The sequence below is a fragment of the Emydura macquarii genome, unplaced genomic scaffold, assembly GCF_026122565.2.
Source record: "Emydura macquarii macquarii isolate MOO-44397 ecotype Brisbane River unplaced genomic scaffold, CSIRO-AGI_Emac_v2 contig_705, whole genome shotgun sequence".
In the NCBI taxonomy this organism is placed as follows: domain Eukaryota; kingdom Metazoa; phylum Chordata; order Testudines; family Chelidae; genus Emydura; species Emydura macquarii.
In genome coordinates this window covers 12815095-12840334 of record NW_027130842.1, presented here as the reverse complement: position 1 = coordinate 12840334, position 25240 = coordinate 12815095, and the positions used below count along the sequence as shown (strand labels likewise).

Genomic DNA, 25240 nt, shown 5'->3' with positions numbered 1-25240 from the left:
TGAAGCCAGGATTTTACCCTTAATGCTGAGGTATTCATGCCAGCCCAAAGAGCAGTCTCAGGTGTCCCAATTCACACATGCTACACACCCCGGTCAGCAAAATCAGATCATTTTCACATTTGAGTCCACTCTGCTGTTGCTGACTGGTATTACAAGTACTTCTCTGCACCTTTCAAAGGAAGCTAAGGAAAGGGTGCTGATGGACCAGACAGACTTCTTTGAGATAATATTAAGACCTAGTATTACCTATTGATTAAAAGTGAAAAACAAACAGACTTGTGCACAAACACTTAACTGCTGCACCACTATGCTATAATTTAATCTCCTGGATACCAGGTCGTTTATGTGTGTGAATTGTTGCCTCTCTCTCTTATTAGATGCTAAGTTCCCCACATCAGGGTCCACATTGTCTTAGCTGAGCTGACTGCCAGCATTTAACAAATAATAAAAATAAGCTTACAGTTATCTGGTGGTAAAAACTGCTCCATGAAACTTGACATGAAGGATTTCAGTTTGGATGACTTTTTAATAAAAATAAAATTAGCTTTCTAAAGGACAGAAGCTTTCTAAGTGTTTACTACTGTGAGTGGGCCTATTAATGTCATGCAGCATTAGCAAATCCATTGAAGTCAATGAGAGGCATCACAGTAGTTTGCATTCTGGTTGGTGGTTTTTGCAGGATTGGCCTCGTACAAACAATCATTTCACCTATTTTAAAAATCTTGTTCAATTATTTTAAGGTGGGTAAAAGATAAAATTTATGCCTTTAATGTGCATTTCCATACATTTACTATTCTAGGGTATGTCTATTCAATTAAACACCCATGGCTGGCCCTTGTCAGCTGACTTAGGCTTGTGGGGCTAGGGCTATAGGGAAGTTTAACTTCAGTGTAAACATTTGGGCTCAGGCAGAACCCCGGGCTCTGGGACCCTCCTCCCTCACTAAGCAATTTCCATCTTGTATTTAACTGTGACACTCCAAGTATATTTCCCAGAGCTGAAGAAGAGTTCTGTGTAAGTTGGAAAGCTTATCTCTCTCACCAACAAAAGTTGGTCCAGTAAAAGATTACTCTCACCTTGTCTCTCTTTTCACCAGCCATTGGCATTTATTGGTCTTCTTTCTGGCAGTCTCAACAGAGAGGCTGGGACTTGGATAGGTATTGACCATCTAGGTCAGGGTGGAGGCACGCGGAGTCAGAAACTTGTGTTCCTTCTGCCTTACCTGATCTGTGAATAAACAGAGCAATTAGACCTGAGCTCGGGCTGCCAATCTGGCACATTTCACAGCACTAAATTCACTTCAAATAATCACCACAGTTGTTGATTATACTGATTTTAGCTAATAACCAGCTTTAGATTAGTGCCTTGAAAGGCGGATTAAATGCATGTAAATCTCTTGAAAACTATAGCAATGATTTTCCAATAGTAGGTTGTTTTCATTTGCAGCTGTATTCACTTCATTGAGCATACTATGAAGGAAGGTAATATAATCCCCACAGGTCAAACAATTTTCTGTGCAATATCAGGATTTCAGAGTGGAGAAGGCCTCAGGTCACCGCATTGAAATGAAGACTGTTGTCTACTGAAAGCCCTTGTGAGTTGACTGGCCTGTATAACAGAAAGGGATTGCTTATTGGAGTTGGTTCAAAACAGCTTTATTTATTTTATTTTATTTTATTATTTTAACAGGAAAATAATCATACACTTTTTAATGGCAGATTAAGAAGAGAGGGTTAAAAAGAAAAAAATATACATGCCAATGAATACAAGCTAGGACAGTAATCATTTAGCAGAAATAGAAGGGAGAATAAACACATGCATTTAAATCCCCAAAGGGATTAAGACAAAGGTTAATAAAGGTAATAAGAACAATAAAAGATCTGCAGTTCACAGAGGAAATATAGTAGGGATGAAATGCAATTATACTTATTTGTAGAGCTAAATACGCTCCTCTGCTACCATTAGTGGAGGGGAGCAATTTAAGAAAATTCAGCAGACCTAGGCAGACATGGTGCAGAAGTGGGAGAGTGCTGGTTCCATAGTGTGTGCCTCTCCACCCCCTTCTTGCAGAGTACTCTGCAGGGACTGGCATCCACAGATGCCGAGCAGGGGGGGAAGGTCATAGAGAGGTCACTGTCTATAGCATTATCCCAACCCCTCAACCCAGTGGAGATTTTCGCCATTAATTAGTATTGATCCTATTTGCGTTAATTTATGTGGGTTCTCCACTAATCAGGGAATCCTCCAAGGGGGTTGTGGCAGTAGCAGTTGGTGACACAATGAGAGCACAGCTTCTGAAGGTGCTGCCATGAAATTGAGCCAGGAGAGAGTGTGGAAGCACAGGGTTTCTGAACAGATGGCCCTGGTTTATACAGCTCTATGGGTTCCAAGTAATCACCCGCATTCCAGATCCAAGGGATGGGGGGGAATGCAAACCTTGCTCCGAGAGAGTACTATCAGTGATCCAAACTAATTTGTTCCCACCTTCTAAATAAGAATAAACTGAAGGGATGAGAGAGGCTCTTAGTTTGTAAAGGTAAAAAAAATGCATTTCTTGTTTTCCAACTTGTTTTTCTGTTACATATTCTCCGTGTAAGTGAACAATTATTGTAAAGCTAGTAATGTTTACTTCTTGAAAAAACTGACAAGCACATAATACAGAATCTGTTTCAACATTATTTTACCCAATTTTCTTCTTTTGTGCTGATCTCTGCAAAAGTTTCCACCCGGAAGTGATTTTGAGGCTGCTGTAGTTTTCTTGGGAAAGTCTGTGGTATGTTAATAGCCCTATGGAACTGTAACTGTGGCAAGTTGGCAGGCACAATAAGCTCTCTTGTTATATGTTTGAGGGAGCTGCTGGCAGGTTGTTCTTCATGAGCATTCCTAGATTTAGGAATTTATTCCTCACCTTGGTCTGAAATTGCCCAAATATGTCAACTGTCCAGGCACACTGCAAGCCCATCTGTTTTTCTGGGGTTTTGAGGAGGGTAGGAATATGGGATGATGGGAACAGAATTTGAGGAAGAATGTCATATTGATGAATTTATTTAAATACTTGACCATACCTGGATTTTGCTAAGGGGTAAAGCTGATTAGGGTGATTGAATAATTTTGTACATGATTTTAAGTGAGGGCAGGGCTCCTAGAGATTTGGATGGACACCTTTTCTGTTTTGGAAATGAGGGAAAATATTAAAATATTTATAACAAACTCCATGCAGTCAATAACCACAACTGCCCGTGTCCTAATCAAACCAACAACCATCTCCCTACAGCTGATATATGATATCTCTACTTTGCTGTCTCCTCAACCTTGTCCACCACTCTGAGAAGATTTCACATTCTCCAAATAACAGAGGGACCAGCTATCAGAGCGAGGACATTAACTGATCAGGTGATGAGGCAGTTTCATCACCTCCATTGGCACACTTAGACTGATAAAATGTCTTTAGTGGAGACAGATATAGTCCGAACCCATACTTATACAAACCCTGTTCTTTTCCCTACACCACCACCAAAAAAAAAAAAAAAAAGGATGGGGGAGCAAAATCCACCTAAATCCATAGAGTACCTTACAAATATTCCCTGTCCCAATATCAGTGCATGTGCACCCTTAAACTTCAGTGGCTTCTGTATTGCTGTTAGTGTTGAGTCCTTTTTCTTCTATCTTCATTTTCTTCTAGTGTTCTACTATTCCTCATAATTTATTTCTGTCCTGATTGAAGCAGATGGTAGATTTAGTAAGTTTCAAAGCATACACTGGTTTTAGAATCCCTATAGTCCTCCTTTTTCTTGTGAAAGGGAAATAGTTCTGGCACAGGCCTGTTAAAATTAAAAAAAAAAAAAAAACAGTTGAGTCTTGCTTGGTTCCCCTTTGTCCCCCAGTAATTCTGAATGGGGTAATTCATCTACTTAGAGGTGTACATTAGTTGTATAATATCTACCATAAGCTTAGAACATTGCTACATTTTGTAAGCAAAAAGTCCACATTGTTGCTTTGTCTTTGCAAGCTTTTGCACAGCTGCTTTAAATTAAAAATGGAATTAATGGCGATGGAAATTGCTGTATAATATTGCTCATTTAAAACTTTACAGTGCCAGTGCCAGACTATTGACCAAAGGAACTTTCCTTGAGCAGTGCCATGCACATCTCTGTATGCCGAATGCTGACAGTTACATGTTCTCAGATGACATCTTGACATGTTGTACGTGATTTGGCATGCTTCTGTGCCCTTATGGCTCTCTTGACACTATTCCTAGCAGCTCTGAAATCCCCCTGGAAAGTGAAAATGAAAGCAGGTTAATGAGAAACTCTTTATAGTTTTTAAGACTAAATTAGGAAAAAACGGGCAAAAGAAAGCACTTGGAATGCTCTTCTTTGTTTCATCAAAGCAAACAATCTGTACGGTAGCTTAGAAGCTATTGAAAGATATATCTTCGTAGCCCAGCTATGTAATTTAATTGTACACATAGATCAATGGAACTGTTCTGCTTTGCACCAACTAAGAATCTGGCCCATAAGCTTTAGCACAAACATTGTGTGGAAAATGTTGGAGGATCACTGCTGCCTATCTTAAAAATATAGATACAGGTTTTGCTTTGCTGGTTGCTTAGCTAGACATTATCCTGTGACAATATTCTAGCATACTGACACTGGGGGAAATTTTCAAAGGAACAAATGACAGTTAGGTGCCTAACTGTCATTAATTTTGAATGGGAATTAGGCACCTACCGCCGTTTGGGCCTTCGACAATCTCTCCATTATCTCTTAAATATAGCATAATGCTATATTAGCCAAAGTCTATACTCCATATTCAAGATTAAAGGGAGTTTTGCCTGCATGAAAAGTATAGAGTAGGATCCATGCTGTTTAAAATAAAATAATTATATTTAATAATGGAATAGCTTTGTCCACTGATCATTAAAATATACATGTTTCTCTTGGAGATTTCTGCAACATATTTGCAAATGTCTAAAAATAGAAAATTATTTTTATTCTTCTTTCATAGCATCTTATACAGAGTGATTGTAAGTAAAAATAGCCAGTTACTATTGTCTTTGGTTATTTCTGAGCTACCTGAAAAAGTCATTTGTTAGAGATGCATTAAGGGAAAAAAGGCTTATAAAAATGTGTAAATACTTCAAGTCAATTAAAGGAAAGGTATTCTATAAAAAAATCCAGCTCCAAATTCTTCCTTTAGCCCCATCGGCAAGATAAATTCATGGGGCTTACACAGACATATCTTCAGGCAGAATTTGAACCTCCAAATTTAATTTATTAAAGTGGATTTAAAAAATCTGTACATGTAAGACACATTACATATAACAGCACACACAAAGTGGACAGTTTTTTCCATCTTCAAAATTATGTGCTATTCTATTGCTAGAGTAAACAGAATGTTCATCACAGTTACATTTGTTCCAGATCTGACTGCTCATGACTATATTTATTTTAGCACAGCAAAACGAAGTCCATTTCAAACCTATACACCTCAAATTCTCTGCTTTATGAACTAGGAAGTACTGCATATTTTCACATTTTTCAGCATGTAGAATGCTTCCCCAAATATACTACAAAATTCTGTGCACCACTAGCTATATTTCACATTCACTATAAAATAGTTCTACATTAGTACCTTTTTAAAAGCTAACTAGCCTATATGTCTCTTCAGATTCATTGCTCATTATCTCTTCCAGTTCAGTGCATCAGATACAAGCTGAAGGACATCTATGTCTAAACATACAGTGTGATATGCTGAATCCAAGTTGTTTTTAAGAACTACATACATATTTGCATGTCAAGTAATAACCAGAATATTTTATTCAGCTTTTTTATGCTTACTGTACATTATATTACTATCAAGGGTCTGGGGAGAAGATTGAATTGCTTTTACAGCCACACAGCCTACCACTTTAGGGTCTCAGCATTACACTTGGGTTGTCCCAATCCTTGGATAAATTATTCAGGCTCTTGACATCACAGATTTCCACTAGCTGATTGGCTGGGGTTTACGAAATAAAATCTTTTCTCAGGAAAACAGTTAAGAGGAATGATGGCAGTGAGACCAGCAGGGTTTTTACTCAGAACACAGCTGGCTTTGTCTGGCAATGTGAAAAAAAATGTGAAAGATGCTATAAAATCCTGCATTAAGGCGATCCCACTTTAAATGGGAAACGGTGGAGGGATTTATGGAAGAGGCCTGCATTTCTGGTAAAGGAAATAATCTGAATTTCCTGAAAAATTACCTCTTATTTCAAATCTAAAAAAAAAGAAGCTCACTATATAAAACAGCAATAGCAGCAGCAGCAGCAACAGTAGCAGCAGCAGCAATGGCTCGTTACAAAGATGCTGGTGGCAAAAAGATTACGTCCTTAAATTTGGTGACTGGATTCTTTCAATGCCTGCTCGGTAAGTGGTCAGTTTGAAGCACTGACAATCTTTGCAAATGGGGTAAGCAGTGGCATGCAATGTGTAAGAAATGTAAAGTGTTTGTGTCTTGTGTTCTTGGAGAAATGTGAAATCTAAGGAGAATCCAGATTATTTTAACAAGTGGAAAGAATCACTCTCCTCCTCATGGAAATTGTAAAAAGTACATGTTAAATTCCCATGGTATTTGTAAAAATCAAACCATTTTACTATTTTACTTGTATCTTGGCTCTCTAAATGGTGTAATTCAGTCTATTTATTTTACACTTTTAAAAAATAAGTACTAAAAGAAGAAAACTGTATTGAAAACAGCTATTTTAGAGATGGTAAGATATATGAGCCAACAGATTTTGCTTTGAGATGGATCACATTAAAGAACATTTTTCTTATCTGCTGATCTAAACTGACTATGCCTACCATAGTCCAACTACTAGTGGCTGGGAGTTTAAGGCAGGTGTTTCAAGTGATTTTCAGTATGTTGTCAGAAAGCCAGTCAATGTTCTGCCTAGAGAGGGAACAGCCCAGAATACATTATTTTGTCCTTTTGATTTATTTCTTTGATCTGAAAGTTGAATTCTAATGGCTCAGTTCTCATCTCTGGTCTGACACTCTATTGATGTAAATGGAGTTACTCCGAATTCACGAGTGTAAATGAAATAACAATCAGGGATGAATTTTGCTCTCTGGGTACATCTACACAGGGATAAAAGACCCTTGGCATGGCCACAACTAGCCCACATTAGCTGGCTTGGACTAGCTGGGCTTGGGCCGTGCAGCCAAAAATCTCGGTATAGAGGCTGGGACTGGAGCCCAAGCTCTGGGACCTTCCCTTCTCCAGGCCCTCAGAGCTCCGGCTCCAGCCTAAGCTTGAATGTCTGCACCGTGATTTTTCAGTCCCAGAGCCCGACTCTCAAACCCGAGTCAGCTGATCTGGGCCAGACACTGGTTTTTTATCCCTGTGTAGACATAACCTGTGTGTCTAAGTCCCAGTTCCTATTCAGGTTGAATAGTACTTTTCTCTGTAGTTAGTTCCTCTGAAATTAATGAGGTTACTTACATGAACAGATGCTCATCAATGCAAAGTTTGGCCTTTATGACTTACTTCACATCGCATGTGAAACACCCTATATACATTTATTACAAAAAGAAACAATCGTGAATATAGTCATGTTGCACAAGTAGCTAAAAATGATTTATTTTGTTTCCATCTAGGATCATTTTTATATTTGTTATGCTCAGTGAGGTTTGAAATGTTTTATGTTAACAATGTTAGTCTATCACACTTCAAAGCTCCTTTTTCTAAGATACACAGATTTACAAATAAATTATATGTAACTTCATAACTGTGGTGCAGTTATGGTCAGGGTAGGTGCAGTTGCACTTTAAAATTCCATTCAATTTTGAGAGATCCCCTACCAATTTGAATGATATTCCTTATATAAAGGGAAATACCAATGGAACCAATAGAATCTCTATAAACTGAATTAACTTTATAAGGGTAACCTGGTCAGGCTCAGCAACTATATCTACAATTAACAAAATTAAGAGTTCAAAAGTGATTTGCAAGTTTAAAATTATTTCCCCAGTCTAGTTCATAGCTCCACAAATGTACAGTGGTGGATAAATACTATAATTATAAAAAGTGCATCACTTATATTCATGGTGAACTCATCTCACTAGTGTTTGTAATGCCATTTCATCAATGTAATTTTCCCTCTTTTATTGTCTTTCCTTGTGTATTGGCTAATACCTGCACTATTAGTAAAAAAACAAAACAAAAAACACTTCTTACTGTGACGGTCTATACTATTATGGTCACTTTTACAAGATTATGTTACATTTTGTACAAAGTATGCCTTGTGAGGTGTCATTTGAAAATGCATAATCTGCTGACCATTATTGTCCTAGTAAAATATGTGTATCAGCATTGTATGTAAGGTTATAGGTTTCTACTTTATAACATTGCTGTAACATGTTCCAGAGATAGAAAGGCAAATCTAAACCAGTTTTTCAGAGACAAAGACACACTAGCACCCCAGTCATGTATTAAAGACCTATCACTGGCTTTAAGCAGCCATTCTTCAACAGCGGGAAGGTAGAAACAAGAAATTTACATTTCATCACAGAGATGGTTCAACCCTCATGTCAATAAGAGACTACTTACTTCCTGCACTCCAGTGGGGGGTAATCCTCAAAGAGGGGAGGATGGTATGAGAAAGAGACAGTGGCCTCTATTGGGCCTCTCCTTCTCCCGTCTCTCTGCTCAAATGGATCTCAATGACTCTCAGAGACCTGAAGTAGTGTGGAGGGTAGTCTCAGGCTGGAAGGAGTCTCCGCCTATGAAATTTAAATGAGCATATGTTGAGGCAAAACCTTTGTTTTTAAGTTCACTTAGCTTGTTAAATTAGGTATTAGCTCGCATATTACTCTTTTATTTTCTTTTGTAACCAATCCTCACTTTTATGCATCATCACTTGTAATAATTTAAAATCTTTCTGCTATTAATAAATTTATCTTATTGTTGTATCTAAACCAGTGTGTTTGGATTAAACTGTGTGGGGAAACTCCATTTGGGATAGCAAGGCAGGTGCATATATAATTTCCTTTGATGAAATGACAGACTATCTGTGAGTTTGCGTTGTTAAGTAGTGTGCTGAGCAGTAGAAGATGCACATTTCTGGGGAAAAGTCTGTGACTAAGGCCTTGTCTACACTAGAAAATTTTGTCGACATATGTTATGTTGACTTCTGGCCAGGATAGCGGTGGCTGATGTCCACACTGCTCTCCTTAGATTGGTGAAGTGCAGCAGCCACCCCCTACTGTGTCCCGCTTGGTCCCGGCAGTTTTGTCGGCAGGGGGAGGGGTGTGTGTGTGTGTGACTGTAGTGTGTACACCAGCACTGTTTTGTTGATAAAAGCTGACTTTTGTCGACAAAACTCTCTAGTGTAGACCAGGCCTAAGAATTTGCAGGGGTTGCCCTGTATGTAATTCATGAGTTACTGGTCAGAGTGCTCATTTATTTAGCTGGGAGTGTATTTGCATGCTGAAGGCTGTGTGAGCCTGCCAAGATTGACTGTTCTGACAGCAAAGCAGTGTAAAAGTCATTCCAGCCTAGAGATTTAAGGGGATGTAGCTGTTCAGTGGTCCAGATTGTACCCTGGGAAAGGTCACACATACCTAATGCACAAATGCAGTTTGGATGAACTTATTATGGATACAGAGTCATCATCACATCACTTAAAATAACATTTTAGTCTGTTAAACTTGTACCCTAAATTACACCCATATATCCCTATTGAGTGCAGTGAGGTTGCATGGGTGTAAGTTACAAAATAGTTGGGCTCTGCTTGTGTGTGTGTTTGGAGTACTAATGGGAAGATCTGTGTTATATTGTCAGAGTATTTGGTAGTATGACCACAGTGCAAAGAGAAGTGAGGTGGCATTTTATGAATAATGTTATTTAACACTTTACATCTCTCAATCTCAAAGCACATTAGAAAGGTGACTAAACAGTATTTCGTACCTACCATTTTTACAGATCAAGTGCTCACATGACTTTCTCAAGGTCACACAGCAAGTCAATAGCAGAGGCATGAATAGAATCCAGGTTTCCTGGCTCTAGACCTGCATGTCATCTGATGAACCACAGTACATCCTTATTTTAAAAAGAAAAAGAAAGAAAGAACAAAAGAAAGAAAGAACTTCAGCTAACATTGGATTTTCTGTAGTGTAGGGCAAGAGCTATGTTCAAAGCTATTTGGTAGTGATTTAAAAAATCACATTATTGGTGAAACAGGCATTTATTTAAAAAAAAAAAAAAAAAGCCAACAACTTTATGTATTTGACCTCAGTGGTGTAAAATTCTTTCCTGTACCAAAATTCACTCACTGCAAGAGAAGGGGAATGGGGGACTTTCTGATTCTGTACTTTCTGCAGCTCCTCGTCTGGTCCCAGCATAGGTTAGAACAGTTAGTTCAGAAACTGCTTTCACCTGTATCAGCTGGCAGCAATCCCCAAGGGACCAGCTGAGAACTGGCAGAGCTCATTGTAACTACGGACATGCCCCTTAAGCCAGTGCTAGTAGCAAGAGTTGTGTAGAAATAGGATATGCCAGCAGCTTCTGTCTGCCAGGGTGCATTGTCAGCTGGCCATTTATTGGCAGTATTCTGTCCCAAATTTCTAATTTTATTTTGCTAAAAACGCCAAAAAGTTAGGCTTCTAAATCCATAATTAATCAACTAAATAAAAGTGGTTTGATTTTCAGAGATGCTGATTGCAATGGAGGTTGTGAATGTTCAGCACCATGGAAAATCAGGTCATCTTTTTCAATGCCCAAATATGGATTTAGGAATCTAACTGTAAGCACTTCGATTTGAAAATTGTGGCCCAAGTTTTTGTATTATCTTTCAAAGCACAAAGGAAATATAATACCTAAGCATTGTTGTGAAGCACTGCTAATAAACAAATGTTGGGGCATTACTGGGAGAATATACAATTTTTGGTTACGGGAATTATAGGCAAAATTAACCGATTTACATGAAAAAGTGACATTTCTGGATCTGTTGAATGATATTTAATGAATATTGTTCCCCGATCATCTAACTCCCCAGTGACCTTTAGCAATGTCTAATCACATTGATTCCATTCTTTTCCAGATGAGCAAGAGGCGGTGCAAAAGAGGACTTTCACAAAATGGATCAACACTCATCTGGCTAAGGTAATAAACATCTTTGAAAGATCTTGTTTTTTAAACTCAAATCCTGCTTCTCTGCAGATAACGAGGCCCTGGAGGGTGTAAGGCAGTGTAACCTCTGCAATTCTGCTGATCAGGATAGAAGTAGGCTTCGGAGACCCCTCTAAAGGAGATCTACATTACTTTTATGTCATAGAGGTTTAATCTGTTTCAAGATGACAGTGGTTTTGGGAGTTGTGCTATGGCAGTGAGATCACAACTGCTCAGCTTCACCAGCCAAAACCTCTTGCCTGGGGAAGAGGGTAGCACAGCAGCTGCTAATACAGTCAGTGGGAAGTAATGTGTGACTGCCCTGTACAAAGCAGGACTTTGGGCAAGGTGAGCGGTGTTGGCACTCTTACTCAAAGTACAGTAGGATAATGCTTGATCCAGCTGCTCCGTAAGTGCTCAGCCTCAGAACGTATGTCTACACAGCAAAGAAAATTCCATGTTTGGCCCATGCCTGCTGACTCGGGCTCACAGGGCTTGGACTGCGGGGCTGTTTCATTGCTGTGTAGTCTTCTGGGCTCGTTCTGGAGCCCGGGCCCTAGGAACTTGCTCTAGGACACAGCTCTACCTGTGATTATCAATTAAACTAGTAAATTACAATATTTAAGCATATATTGAAGTGCATATTTTCTAAGTCATGTGTCTTAAAAGCCTGGAGAGATATTTTACTCTTTATAGAATTTCCAGGCTAAAGGGAAGTGACCTCCAAAGAGTTCTGTCTATTGAAATGCATCCATCTGATATGGCTTCTGAGTTACTTTAATAGGGCAACAAAGCTTCACCTATATTATAGAGGAAAAATAAGAAACACCCCAATATGAAATGAATTGACTTGGCTTTGCAGAATTCAGCTGCAAGAGCAAGGGCATTTTTAAACCTTCCTGTTTCTGGGTGCTCAGCATTTGGAGTGGGAATGAGCTTCATCTCCCCAATCCTCTTGAAATGCATGGAAATACCAGAGGATAGACCCTGATGAAGCAACTCACTTAAGCATGTGCTGGAGTCACATTTAGTTCAACTGGGTGTCGGGGAGACTTCAGCATGTCCTTAAGTGCTTAGATGGATCAGGCCATAAAGATTTAATGGATGGGGAAAAGTCACTTCTTTATCTGGGATTCTTCTATTTTTGAGACAATTTTATTAATTATTATTCATTGCTAACAGTTGATCATTTCTATAGGATCATAAGCATATGTCTGTCCTTTAACAGGACTAGTTTACAAAGTTTATACTCAGGAAAATAGAAGGAATAAGATGAATATTATTGAGTGTTTAAGTGTTATTATTTTTGCTAGCCACAAGCATGATTTTGAATAACGTAAAAAATGTGCATGTCAATTTCTTCATACTTGTAGTAACTGCTGATGAGGTTTTTAAACTTCTGGAGTCCACCCATACTCTTGATATATAGGGAGAGAAGGTAGGGATTCCTATATGTAGATTGCCTAACACTTCCCACTATAAAAGATTCCTGTGACTTTTTCTTGAGCTGCTCTTATACCTCTGTTGTTTGCAGCAGATCTTTGAAATTTGGCAGGGAAAAGCCCTGGAGACACATCTTTCTTTTTCCCCATAAAATTCCATTCAGGTTTGGTGAAGATATAAACTTTCAAAGATTGCCACTGCCCTTCTCTCTTCTGGATGCCTCAGGAAAATTTTGACCGTCTGCCAGAATAATAACTGATCTTGAACATTTTAAAGTATGCCTCTACCACAGCAGCAGCAGCAGCTCCTCATGGTATCCTGGGAACAGCCAAAACAGCTGGAGTGGAGTGGGGGTGGCCAGGCCCCATTCCCCTAGATCGTCCCAGATCAACACACATGGCCCATGCAATCTTAGTTCTGCATTCTTGTGTGTATGCGCTAAGATACGGCTTGAACTGCATGATCCCATACTGTTTTTCCCCGCCTCATTCAGTGCAGAGGATGGACACACAAATAGGAAGAATTAAGGTTGCAAGGATAAATCTGACATTTTCTAACCTTCAAGTGTTTGACTTCTAAAGGTACATAACATTTTTAACATACTTTTTGTATGTAATATATTTAAAGTTTTCACTACTAGCTACATACTACATTTACCTTTAGTGAAAACCTAGATGTTGTAAGGTTACAGTCTTTGGCAGAGAATATAGCTTGATATAAAACTCATAAAGAAATTCAGAGTGAAACCTGACCCCACTGAAGTCAGTGAGAGTTTTGCTGTTTACTTCAGTGAGGTCAGGATTTCATCCTCAGTGATTTTAGTCTTTACATTTTCAGAAACTGGCCTCTTGTTATCTCATGGTATATTTTGTCCTCTATTGATTTAATTGCCTATTTCTAAAACTTGGGAAGTTAACATTTAAAAGGGCATTGTTTTTAGATGCCAAAGTAAATAATTTTGGATTGCAGATAATATAAAATTCATCACATTTATAGCCTAAGAATTGTTTTTATAATGATGAAGTATTGTTCAATAAGAGAGCTTCATCCTTATTATCCTGTTCCTCTCCTGAGAAACCTGTCTTGCTTGTTGTGACATACTATAGTTTTTAGCGGTGTTGATTTAGAGTCTGATTGATACTTGTCTTGTCTATTTATGTCCCTCACATGTGAAGCATAATACAGTTCTAATTAGGTTTCAGTAGGAGGCAATATTATTTTGAGGTCTGTAGACAGGGAACTTTCCTGATAATGGATCTATAATAAGTACTTAACTTTAAAATAAACATTGATTGCTCTTCATAGATAAAATGATTTTGGTATGAGATTTATCAAGAAAACATAGCAACAACATCATACTGTGAAAGAAAATATTTTTATTTTCCCTTTTCTAAGAAATCACACATCATTTTAGGCATTCTGGAGTCATGTGAACACATTTTAAGTATCGCAAGTCCCAGATGATCTTTAGAACAGAAATATTTTTTACAGAGATTTGTATACTCTATTAAAATTGTAAATACCAAGGTTTGGAGTGCTGGGCAGTGAATATCTGCTAAAGAGCATGGTATGAGAAACGCTAACTTTGGGGTGATAATCTGCATTCGTCAAGTAATATATGCAGGAATCTATTTTTGTTTTTAAAGTGAATTTAGTACCAGTTAAAGGTGCAATATTTGTAGCCCTACAGTCTGATGTCCTCTGTTTATTCAAATGCCAGAAAGATCAGCTATTGCCTTAACATGAAAGGGTAGTTTGGCCTCTATACCAATTCATTTTGTGACCTCAGCCGAGACCTTATGAGAGGAGACTCAAGGAGCTTGCCTTGTTTAGCCCAACCAAATGAAGGCTGAGGGGAGATGCAACTGCTCCCTATAAATACATCAGAGGGATAAATATCAGGGAAGGAGAGAAGGAGTTATTTAAGTTCAGCGCCAGTGTGGACAAGAACAAATGGATATAAACTGGCCATCAACAAGTTTAGACTTGAAATTAGACAAAGTTGTCTAACCATCAGAGGAGTGAAATTCTGAAATAGCCTTCCAATGGCTTTGCAATGGGTGCAAAAAGCCTAAGTGGCTTCAAGACTGAGTTTGATAAGTTTATGGAGGGGAAGGTATGTTGAGACTGCCTACAGTGGTATGTGACACTTCTGTGACTGGTCTAGCAAATATCCCCAGTGGCTGGAGATGGGACACTAGATGGGGAGGGTGCTGAGTTACTGCAGAGAATTCTTTCCCAGGTGTCCAGGTGTCTGGCTGGTGGGGTCTCGCCAACATGCTCAGGGTCTATCTGATCGTCATATTTGGGGTCAGAAAGGAATTTCCCCAATGGGTCAGTTTGGCAAAGACCCTGGAGTTTTTCGCCTTCCTCTGCAACATGGGGCATGGGTCACTTGTAGGTTTAAACTGGATTAAATGGTGGATTCTCTGTAACTTGAAACCTTTAAATCATGGTTTGAGGACTTCAGTAACTCAGCCAGAGGTTATGGGTCTATTGCAGGAGTGGGTGGGTGAGGATTTTGGCTTGCAACATGCAGGAGATCAGACTATAGGATCACAATGGTCACTTCTGGTCTTAAAGTCTATGAGTCAGCGAGACCTGCAACAAGCCTATTGTGATATCGGCACTAAGAACTGAACTGATATTTGCAGTTTATTCCACGTAGCTCACCAAACAGCCATTACATGGTAATCACTTTCTGATACGATCAACATGTGTCAGAATCAAACCTGGTATCCAAAGATGAAGGACTTCATATTCCATTGCCAGTCTCCTAGGCAGGTACTTCTGGAAACAGTCCACAAGCCTGGCTGGATATTCTTGATCACTGTAAGATCCATAGTTCTGTAACAATAGGTCTTCAAGCTTGTCTGTAAATTGGGGGCAGTATGGCAGCGTCCCTTCCACTAAAAAACACCCTAGTTTCATTCTTCCTCCTCAACTGCAGGCAGGGTTTATGCCTAGGCCTGGTGGCAACTCTCCTTAGGCTGAGGGGAGGGGCCTTTAGATGTGGGCGAGCCCCACATCTGCCCATACCCAGTGCTTCAATAGGTGCAGGCAGGGTTCAGTAAAACACCCTCCTATGGTGCACAAAGGGACATGTCCCTATTTTTTTCAGCAAAATAAACAGCCCTCCTCTAAATGCATCTCAGCTGCATTGGGCTTAGAGGACTTCAACTTTATTCTCCCCTCTGTTTTATTTCTCTGCTGAGGTACTGCAGCAGCTGAAATCTCTATATTCTAATGGAGTGGAAGGCAAAGTCAAGGAGAACAGGAGAAAGAGAGAAGTTTTCAAACCCACAAAAATGGTAGTAAAAATGATACAGACAACACCCCAAGAGCTTCATATTTCATTGGTACAATAGGGAGAGGTGAGAAGAAGGTGACAACAGAGAGAGAGAGAGGAACAGTGAAAAGGATTTTAGACAATTCTTCCCTCCCTGAAACCTTAAAAAAGTCTGAAAATTACCGAAAATTCGTGTAAAGGGGAAAACACCAAAAACCATTGAAAGGGGGTATGGCCAGGCCAGGTATGTGAGGTGCTACTTCTGTTCCATTTGTGAGCATCCTTTGGAGCATCCACCACGATGTTAAAAAAGGCATAAAATCCTAATGGAAGTGGTATTACTTCCTGACCATCCTTGGGGTGAATGACCCTTGAGGCAATGGGGCCAGGCTGATTCCGGGGTGTATAATTTAGCTTTGCTGTCTTCAATGACTCTGGACCCATAGTGTTGCTCTCAATAAATGCCTGCTTAGCATTTGGATGAGATACATTAGATTGTTACTGTTTGCCTTTTTTTTGGGTGTGTGTACTACCAACTTTCACCATAACTGATTTCTGGGTTATAACAAACTGATAGCTTTGCTGATTCAGAAAAATTACTTAAGGCCAGTTCCTTTTAAATCTCTCCATGAAGAGGAGAATTAGACTATGCTGATTTCCAAGGAGATAATTATAGTCAAATTCTGCCCTTGGATATGCCCATGAGCCTTCCATTGAAGTAAAAATTGGATTTAACTTCAACAAGAGCCCTGTGTTCGTACATCTGCAGACAGAATTTGGCTCTGTAGCGCTGTTTTGTCTTCACATCATTTTTGTCACATATATACAGTAGTGTGTGCTTGCAGAAGCCAGTATTTATATCATCATCTGATACATGGGTATAAACAGGAATACTCACAGGTTAATAATATGGTATACACATTTAAATGTTTTTTAAAGTTAAAATGGGTTTTCCTCTCATTTTTCATGTTTATATTATTTCACCTTCTACGGTATTTGCACCTATACTTTGCCGAGGACAAGTAAGTGGCATATAGCAGTAATGCACTATTAATCAGTAGATAGGACTTTGTTCTTTATTCATCTAGCAGACACTCTGTACCCAGTGATTTTGTCTTTCAATAATAAGGGTAGTATTGCAGAATGCATGATAGGAATTAGGAATTTTGCACAGAAGGTATGCCAGTTTACCTCAGTTCAGAACATAGCCCTCTCTACTGTCCTATATTTATAGCTTACAGTTTATTGGACATTCCTCCCCTCACAGCCGTGTAAATTAGGACTAAATTGATTGAAGTCAATGAAGTTGGTAAGCTGGGCACAGGCAAATAGTATGTGTCTTAATACAGCCAAATGTAAATGTTCACATCTTGGAATGAAGAACATAAACTGTGGGGGACTTTATCCTGGGAAGCAGTGACTCTGAAAATGTTTTGGAGGTCATCAGCTGGACATGAGTTCGAAGTATGACGCTGTAGCCAAAAGAATCGCTGTGAGCTGTGGATATATAAACAGAGAAATCTTGAGTGGAGAGGTTATGTTACATCTGTATTTGGCACTGGTGTGACCTCTACTGGAATGCTGTGTCCTGTTCTGGTGTCCACAGTTCCAAAAGGATGTTGATGAATTGAAAGGTACAGAGAAGAGCCGGGAGAATAATAAGGACTGGAAAACATATCTTGTAGTGATAGACTCCAGGAGCTCAGTCTATTTAGCTTAACAAAGAGAAGGTTCAGGGGTGACTTCATTGCAGTCTGTAAGTACCTACATGGGAACAAATATTTGATAAAGATATCAAAGTTATAACAGGATCCAATGGCTGGAAGTTCAGGCTAGACAAATCCAGACTGGAAATAATCATTTAAAAAATTAACAGTGAGGGTAATTAACCAAGAGTTGTGGTGGATTCTTCATCACTAATAATTTTTAAATCAGGATTGGATATTTTTTCTGAAAGACGTGCTCTAATTCAAAAAGGAAATAATTCAGAGAAGTTCTATGGACTGTGTTATATAGAAGGTCAGATGAGATGATCACAGTGGTCCCTTCTGACCTTAGAATTTATTAAATTACACCTGCCAGAAGAGAATCAGGTTTGTATTCATAGTATGAGAATAACCCAGAAGCATTAAGCATTGATACAAAATTTCCTACTTGTCATTTTTAATTCAGATTTTAAAGTTAGTTATTTTAATTACTTATACTATTTTTTCTTGTCCTTACATTGATTTATTTGTGTGCCAAATTCTGCTTTCAATTATCAATCAAGAGGAACTTGAGTTCGGCCCTTGTATTGCAGATTTCAAAATTAACACTAACTTGTGAGAAAAAATCATTGTTAGCACATCACTATAAATATTACATCCCATTTTCTCTGCTGCTATGCTAAAGTTCCATTGCAGTTTGGGTGCTGGTTTTTTGGAAGAAGAATTAATAACTGGTGTCCTAGCTGCTCTTCATGCACATTTGATAAAATAGGGGTTGCATTGTGTTCCTGACCAAAATTTCCCCTCTCCTCCATGTTTTGTAGCAAACAGTGCTACATAAACAGCTCCTACCTCTGCCTCCACATAACTGACACCCACCACACAGGTGTCTGCATTACAGGGGAGAGGTGATTCCTGTGGAAAATGCTCATTGACTGTCTGACACCTGACTGACCTCTCTCACTTCTTGGACATGGGTCATAGTGCAGAAGGGAAATCTGTGAAAGTCAAAGTTTGCTCTTCAAGTGTGAGGGGTGTGGAAAATGTTATGGAGAATGGCAAGTCCCTAGGTTTGCCCTTTTGCATTTCTTCCCCACCACAGAGTCAGATGAAAAGCCTTATATAAACATAAGATATTATTTCTTTATTTTATCATCCTATTGCTATAATCCTTTAGTACCAGCTGACAAGTCTGGCTTTCCTTTGCTGCATGATGCACAGAGAAACAATATGACATCAGTTGGGGCCAAATTCTGCCCTTATATGTTATTGCTATTGTTGTTGTTTATAAGAGAGCAGAGCTCTGCTGTGCCAGGCATTGTACAAACATAGAAAAGAGACTGTCCCTACTCCAAAGCATATGTGTTCCTTTGACTTTATTGGGAGCCACGCATGTTTCCAGGATAGAATTTAGATCTTAATGTTCACACTTCTTAGGATTTTCCAGTGACCTCTATTTTAATAGTTGTTATACCATCTTTTTTAGAAGAATTAAAATCTGTAATTGAGTGAGGGCATTGGAAAGATTTTCAGTTCTTATTGAGGATAATCTCTTTTTATCAGACTTCTCCTTTGCTGCTCCTTTCTTCTACTATAGTAAAGAACTTGTTCTATCCCTCTTGTGTTAGATACATATTCAGAGCAAAGCAGTTACTCTCAGGCTAGGAGAAAATTGGTCTGTCAGTAGAAACCCAGTGATTGCCATGAATCTGAGTGAACTAGGAAAACTCTCAAAGGACATAGTTTCCACTATTTAGTCATATAATTCTTTACCCTTCTGCTCCTGTTTTCTTATGAGACTCACCTAAACAATGAAGTATAAGTGCATGGCATATAAGATTTTCATACCCTGCCTCTGAGGAATCCTTGATTTGCTAGAAAATGTGCCCACTAGCAGATTGTGTTCAGGCAGTTTTAAAAACTTTTAATTTTGTTATTAATTTTGTTATTAAAAACTTTTTTAAAGTTTTACAAACTTTTAATTTTAATTTTATTATTAATGTTGGGCCAAATCTTGAGCTACTTACATAGTTTTTACTCATGCCCTTTCATAGATTCCAAGGTCAGAAGGGACCATTGTGATAATCTAGCTGATCTCCTGCATAACACAGACCATAGAACTTCCCCAAAATAATTTCTAGAGCAGATCTTTTAGAAAAAAAATATCCAGTCTTTATTTAAAAATTGTCAGTGATGGAGACTCTTGGTAAATTGTTCCAGTGGTTAATTAGTCTCACTATTAAAACTCTATACCTTATTTCCAGTTTGAATTTGTCTAGCTTCAACTTCCAGCCATTGGACTGTGGATCCCTTATTTCAGTGAATAAGAGTGAATGAAGTGTGAGTAATGACCTCAGGACATAGCCTACTGTTCCTTTGTACCGTAAAGAGTGGAAGAGAAGAAAGCAAACTACTTGCAGAGAAAGATACATTAAGAAAGACAAATGTGTGTTTCTTTCAGTTCATAGATGTGAGCTTTGAAGGCCCATGGGTACAATTAGCTCTAACAAGCTAAGTTATGTATGTGTATTTAGCTAAATTCCAAATTTATGTCTGTATTTTTTGAGAAATTGAGAAAAACCTGAAGTCCTTACTCAGGGCTCCATATCATTCTCCCATGAAAAAAAACCCTGGGAGGAGAAAAATGACTTTGACTTTGAAGCCATGGATATCTGGAGAAATTCTCTCCCCATGTGAGAGGAGTTACCAGCTCTGTGGCATGTTTCCAAGCTACATAGAGCCTTAGGATCATGGGGAATTCAGGAATCATTACTGCAGAGGTCATAGAACCTCTATGCAGAGGGCCTGCCTCACCAGGCTGCTCTATGGGTACTCATTGCTGTCCCCATTGGCAGTATATATCCCAAAAGGGTAAAGTATTGGATGTTCTTGTGTGTCTGTGTTGTAGAAATCACAAAATGACTGCAGAAGTTTGGTTTTAGCAGCATTAATCCTAGTGTATTTTCCACTTCAAACTAAATTGGATCCCAAAGAGAGCAAGATATGAAGAGTGACTGTTCCCTTACCCACCTCTGGTTTGAAAACAGACAGAGCCTCAATCATGTAGAATAGGTGCAGAGGTGGGTCCAAGGACTTGCAGGAATGGGAGCATGGTGCTTTGGCTCATTGGCTCTATGTTGCGGGCTTAGAATATTTTGTGTCCTCATTCTTCCTCTTTAACTACCAGTTCTCTCTGGACTGTTTAACGAAGCTGTGGTGTAGAGCCCTTCATCTTTACTCAGACAAAACTTCTAATTTTTTAGAGTAGTATTTGAACCGGGATCAAAACATTTGAAGCAATAGTACAATATAATGGTAACAGGGGTGGCTGGTCCTAAGGGGTTGATGGGGCTAAGCTCCACTAATAACAACCCATTTGTCAGACACACTACGTAGTCACTGTAGTAGCTATAGAGTGGCTGCTCTACTGTGGGTGTGCAGAACCACCTGCTTCCACTAGGGGCTTCTTCTGAAGCCGAAGCTTCCCTAGCCCCCTGAGGTTCCACTGGCTGCAGTACATTGGGCTGCCATGAGGGACACCTTGTAGGGCTGGAACTATTCCAGCTCCACCTGGAGTCTCTATAGCAGATAAGCTGCAGGTGCAGAGCCTCAGCATGACTATCTCATCTTAGAACTTCAGATGGAGCTCTCTGCATATACTTCCCACTCCAGTTTCTCCAGACCCAGCTATGAATATGGGGTGTTTCTGAGCTCAGGCATTAAGTGGGATTGTTGGGGTTTCTGAGGCAAGATGGTATTTCTGAGCCTGGGGTTTCAGATAGCGGGGGAGGATTCTAAGCCTGGGTAGACATTTTTCTCTTGAGATGGGTGGGTTGAGTTTAGCAAAGAAGGGTTAAGAGCATGAGGAGGAGTGTTTTGAGCCTGAAGTGGAAGGCGTTCTGAAGATGTTCGATGAGGGGAAGAGAAGTGTTGTTTTAGAACAGGTGCATGTTTTCAGAGCTGAGAGGTGGGGTTGTGCAGGAAGGGGTGTTGGGCCAAGGGAGTGGTTTGTGTATGAAGGGGTTTCTGTGCAGAAGCTGGTTGGCTTGGAGGGAGCCCAGGGGAACCGTTGCGGAAGGGATTTTGAGCTGTGAGTTAGGTTGGCAGGCTTGAATGTGAGTGAATGGATTTGGGATAATTGGAATGAGTGAAGGAGGGTGAAGGAAATGGGTGGATGAGAGTGTGAACTCCAGTGAACTGGAGAATTGTGTGAATGAGAGTCTGTGCGTGAGGTGGGAGACAGTAGAGGAAATAGGTGAATAAAAGCTCAATTGGAGAGGGGGAAAGATGAAGATGCAATGACTGGCATAAATAGTGTAGAGGTGGCAGGACAAGCACATTTTATCCCATCCTGTCCCTTACTGTGAAGCGTCACATTTTTTTATTCAATGTATTTAATGAAAGGGACCTTCCCAAACAGACAACTGTGTTGCACCCAGTGAAGGAGAGGGATCAAATAAAGGACCTGGCATCAACTAATTATGGGGCAAAACTCAAACTGGTATTGAGGCCAAAAATTGTGCCATAGGAGGACATTGAGAAGAGAAGCTTAGGCAATGCCCACTGTTCCATGAAGGTGTTGAGGGAGTCATTTAGAAGCTGCCTAGAGTAACAGTGCCTGGATGCCTGTGTGGGGCCAAGGAAAATGGTCACAGAGAACTTCCCTGAGGTCAAGATTCCTCCTCCTGCACTTGTAAATGACAATTTTGGGCAATGCCACGTGGCAGTTTACAAGAAGGTCTCTGGATATAGTGAGGCTGTGGATCATGTGACAAAATATAAAAAGATTTGTGAAGAAATGCAGCCTAAACCTAAGGAGTAGGTTGTGATTGAGGTGGATGGAGGATGTATCTTGGCAAACTCACGTGTCAGGGATCAGTGAAGGAGCCAACAACTAATGTCCCAAGTAGGTTGTAGAAGAATACACAGTGATCCATGAGGGATCCTTGCCCTCAGATGAAGGCAGCAGGTCCTGCCACTTGGTGTGTGATCAAGACAGTAGAGTAAGAAAGTAGATGGGAGCACAAATGAGATTATTCCAGCTGCTAATGCTAACATATATGTTTTTATACTTCAGCTGTAAGAGTAACTGGTTAGGGAAAGCATATTGTTAATATCTCTGAGGATCGTCTAGAGTGTAACGACAAGGTTACACGACTATTTGTGAAATAGCTCTAGAAAGTTGGGTATCAGGATTCCTAGGTTTGGTTCCTGTCTCTGAGAGTAGAGTACAGTTTCATGGTTGCAGACAGTATTGCTAAGTGTAATATAGGTCCTGCTTGGGTCTTCTGCTGGGTTTGAATTCTGGGCACAGACCAGAATGTCTGAGCACAGACCTTGTTGAACTACAGGGCTGTTCTAGTAGTGTGGAGGCAGTAACAGACTGATAAACCTCTATGTATGGTCTAGCCACCAGAGAGGGACAAAGAGTCACTAAGAGTATTGGTAACTGTTATTTTGGGCACAAGCTGCTAGTGAAATGTAATCTAGTCTTTCTAATCTAATTTTATTTTAGTGTTGTTTAGTCTAACTTTATTTTATCAAGTATTTTCTAATCTATCTAATCTAATCACCTTGGTTAAGTGAGGGTTGAATAAAAGTGGTATCTAAATCCTTAATAAATCTCCATGAAATGTCATGTTTTTTTGTTTGCTTTGTGTAACATAAATTGATCAATGTAAGGTTAGGTTTATTTTTGAGTTTTGAAATCATAAGTCAGTGAGCACACCTAGTGGGAAGAGAGAGTTTCTATATCATTATATTTATAAAATTTATGTTTATACAAAATTGTGAATAAAAGTAAAAAGGGGAATGGATATCTCCATGGATTGTTAATGAGATATGGAATCCCTTTACCTCTAATTTACTGATTTGATTCTAGCTCAGGATAAACATCACTGAAATACTCATGTTATAGTCATAGATCAAAAATATGCTTAAAATAGTACTTTTGGTTTACTATGCATATTTAAAATCTTCAGTAAAAAGTTGCTAACTAAAAAACTTAAAATGATTTCAAGTTTAAGTCCATAATCCTGTGAAGACTTACTCACTTGCTTAACTTTGTGCATGAGAAGACCCATGAAGACAGGGGAACTACTCATAATATGTATAAAAGTTAGGCATATGCATAATTGCAGGGGATTGGGCTTGTGCCTTAAAATCAGACTGTTTGAATGATATTCAAAGCTTTTGGAGTTAGGTTAGTTTTATCTCTCAAAAGCAGGACTACCAAATAAATCTGAAATAAGTTGAGAAAGCTGTCTGCTGCTGATCTGGATTAATCTATCCGAGGTCAAAGTTTAAAATGGTGAATAACAATACCGAGAAGCTAAATTAAAATATATGCAACACTGATTTACTACAGCAGTTCTGGACGGCAGTTACTCAAGTGTTTTCCATTTAAGTGTTTGCCCTGAATTTTTAGATAAGAGCCTGAGTGATTAAAGAAGAGGAAATAATAATATTTGTTGTCAAAGTAAGCAACAAAAAAGACCTATCTTTTTGTGCTAGTGTTATCATTGGCAGAAGGTGATGGAAAATAATAATTTCATAGCTTTAGAAAAGTCAGTAAACTAGACCCAGGCTTAACCAGTCATAAAATGTCAGCTTTACTTTGAGTGCTTGTCCTTATGTACTTTCCACTGAAGGTGCACATGTGCCTCATGATCCAGAGGTCTAAGTCTTTTAACCAGTAGTACTCTTGACCAGTAGTAGGCCTGCATACGCTCTTTCAGTTCTCATGCTCTGTAGTGAGGTCATATGGGAGTGTGGCTTGCCAGCTGCCATTTAGTTAGTCCTCTCACTGCCTCGTGGCTTAAAGATGGAACCCTAGCTGTCCAAGATACTGCCATCCTTTCTACTATAGTTAAACTTATTACTTGTATAATTTAGTTCATTGTTAACCAGTAATTATAATTGTTCGGTTGCTTGTTGCAGCCTTTAGTCTTAGAGTTTTATTTGTCGCTGGTTTGGTTTGGTTTGTCACATTGTTTGGTTCTCCCAGATTCAAATGTTGCCCCTCATGTGAAGGAGCTATCCCAGCCTCAGATGGACACTCAAATTGCCTGTGTGGTTTGGGGGAATCACAGTTTCCCAGTAAATGTGCGATTTGTAAATCCTTAGGCTGCTGTGCTAGGAAGGATGTGGAAGCCCACCTTTAGGTCTTCCCGATGACTAAATCTATGAGACCCACTTCCAACAGGGGCTTGCTAGACCCCCCCAGCTTTAGGGACCTTCAGAGCCCAAGAATATAAGTGCCAGGCTTATTGCTGATGAGAACCCCAACTAGACCCACGGCCATATAATAGAGTTGTCCCTTGACAGACTGCGGGGATCCAGAAGCCGCAGAGGTAGATTGCTGAACAGGGCTTCCTCTGAGAAGAAAACCTCCCCTGTGGCACTGAACATGAGACTGTGCAGCCTAGAATGGTTCCTGCTGAAGCTCAGTCTTGTGCTGATTCCCACTTGGTGGCACCAAAGTCCATGACTTTGGGAAAAAATTTGGCACCAATGTTGGCACTGTCTACCTCAGCAACCCCAGTGCCAACTCCCTGAACCACGCTGACCAGGAAAGTGCACAATTACCACTACAAGGACTACGATACCACTCTGAGAAAACCTGGCTCCAGCACACCTATCTACACCTCCCCAT

General features: G+C 39.5%; 1 protein-coding gene across 1 annotated transcript in view; it reads left to right on the top strand.

Annotated features, from left to right (window-relative positions):
* Positions 1-25240, top strand: part of SYNE1 (spectrin repeat containing nuclear envelope protein 1) — a 458068-nt gene that overhangs the window by 77150 nt on the left and 355678 nt on the right. Inside the window, exon 3 of the mRNA XM_067542425.1 lies at positions 11081-11142. Coding sequence (XP_067398526.1) covers positions 11081-11142 — 62 coding nt within the window. The remainder of the gene's footprint in view (positions 1-11080; positions 11143-25240) is intronic.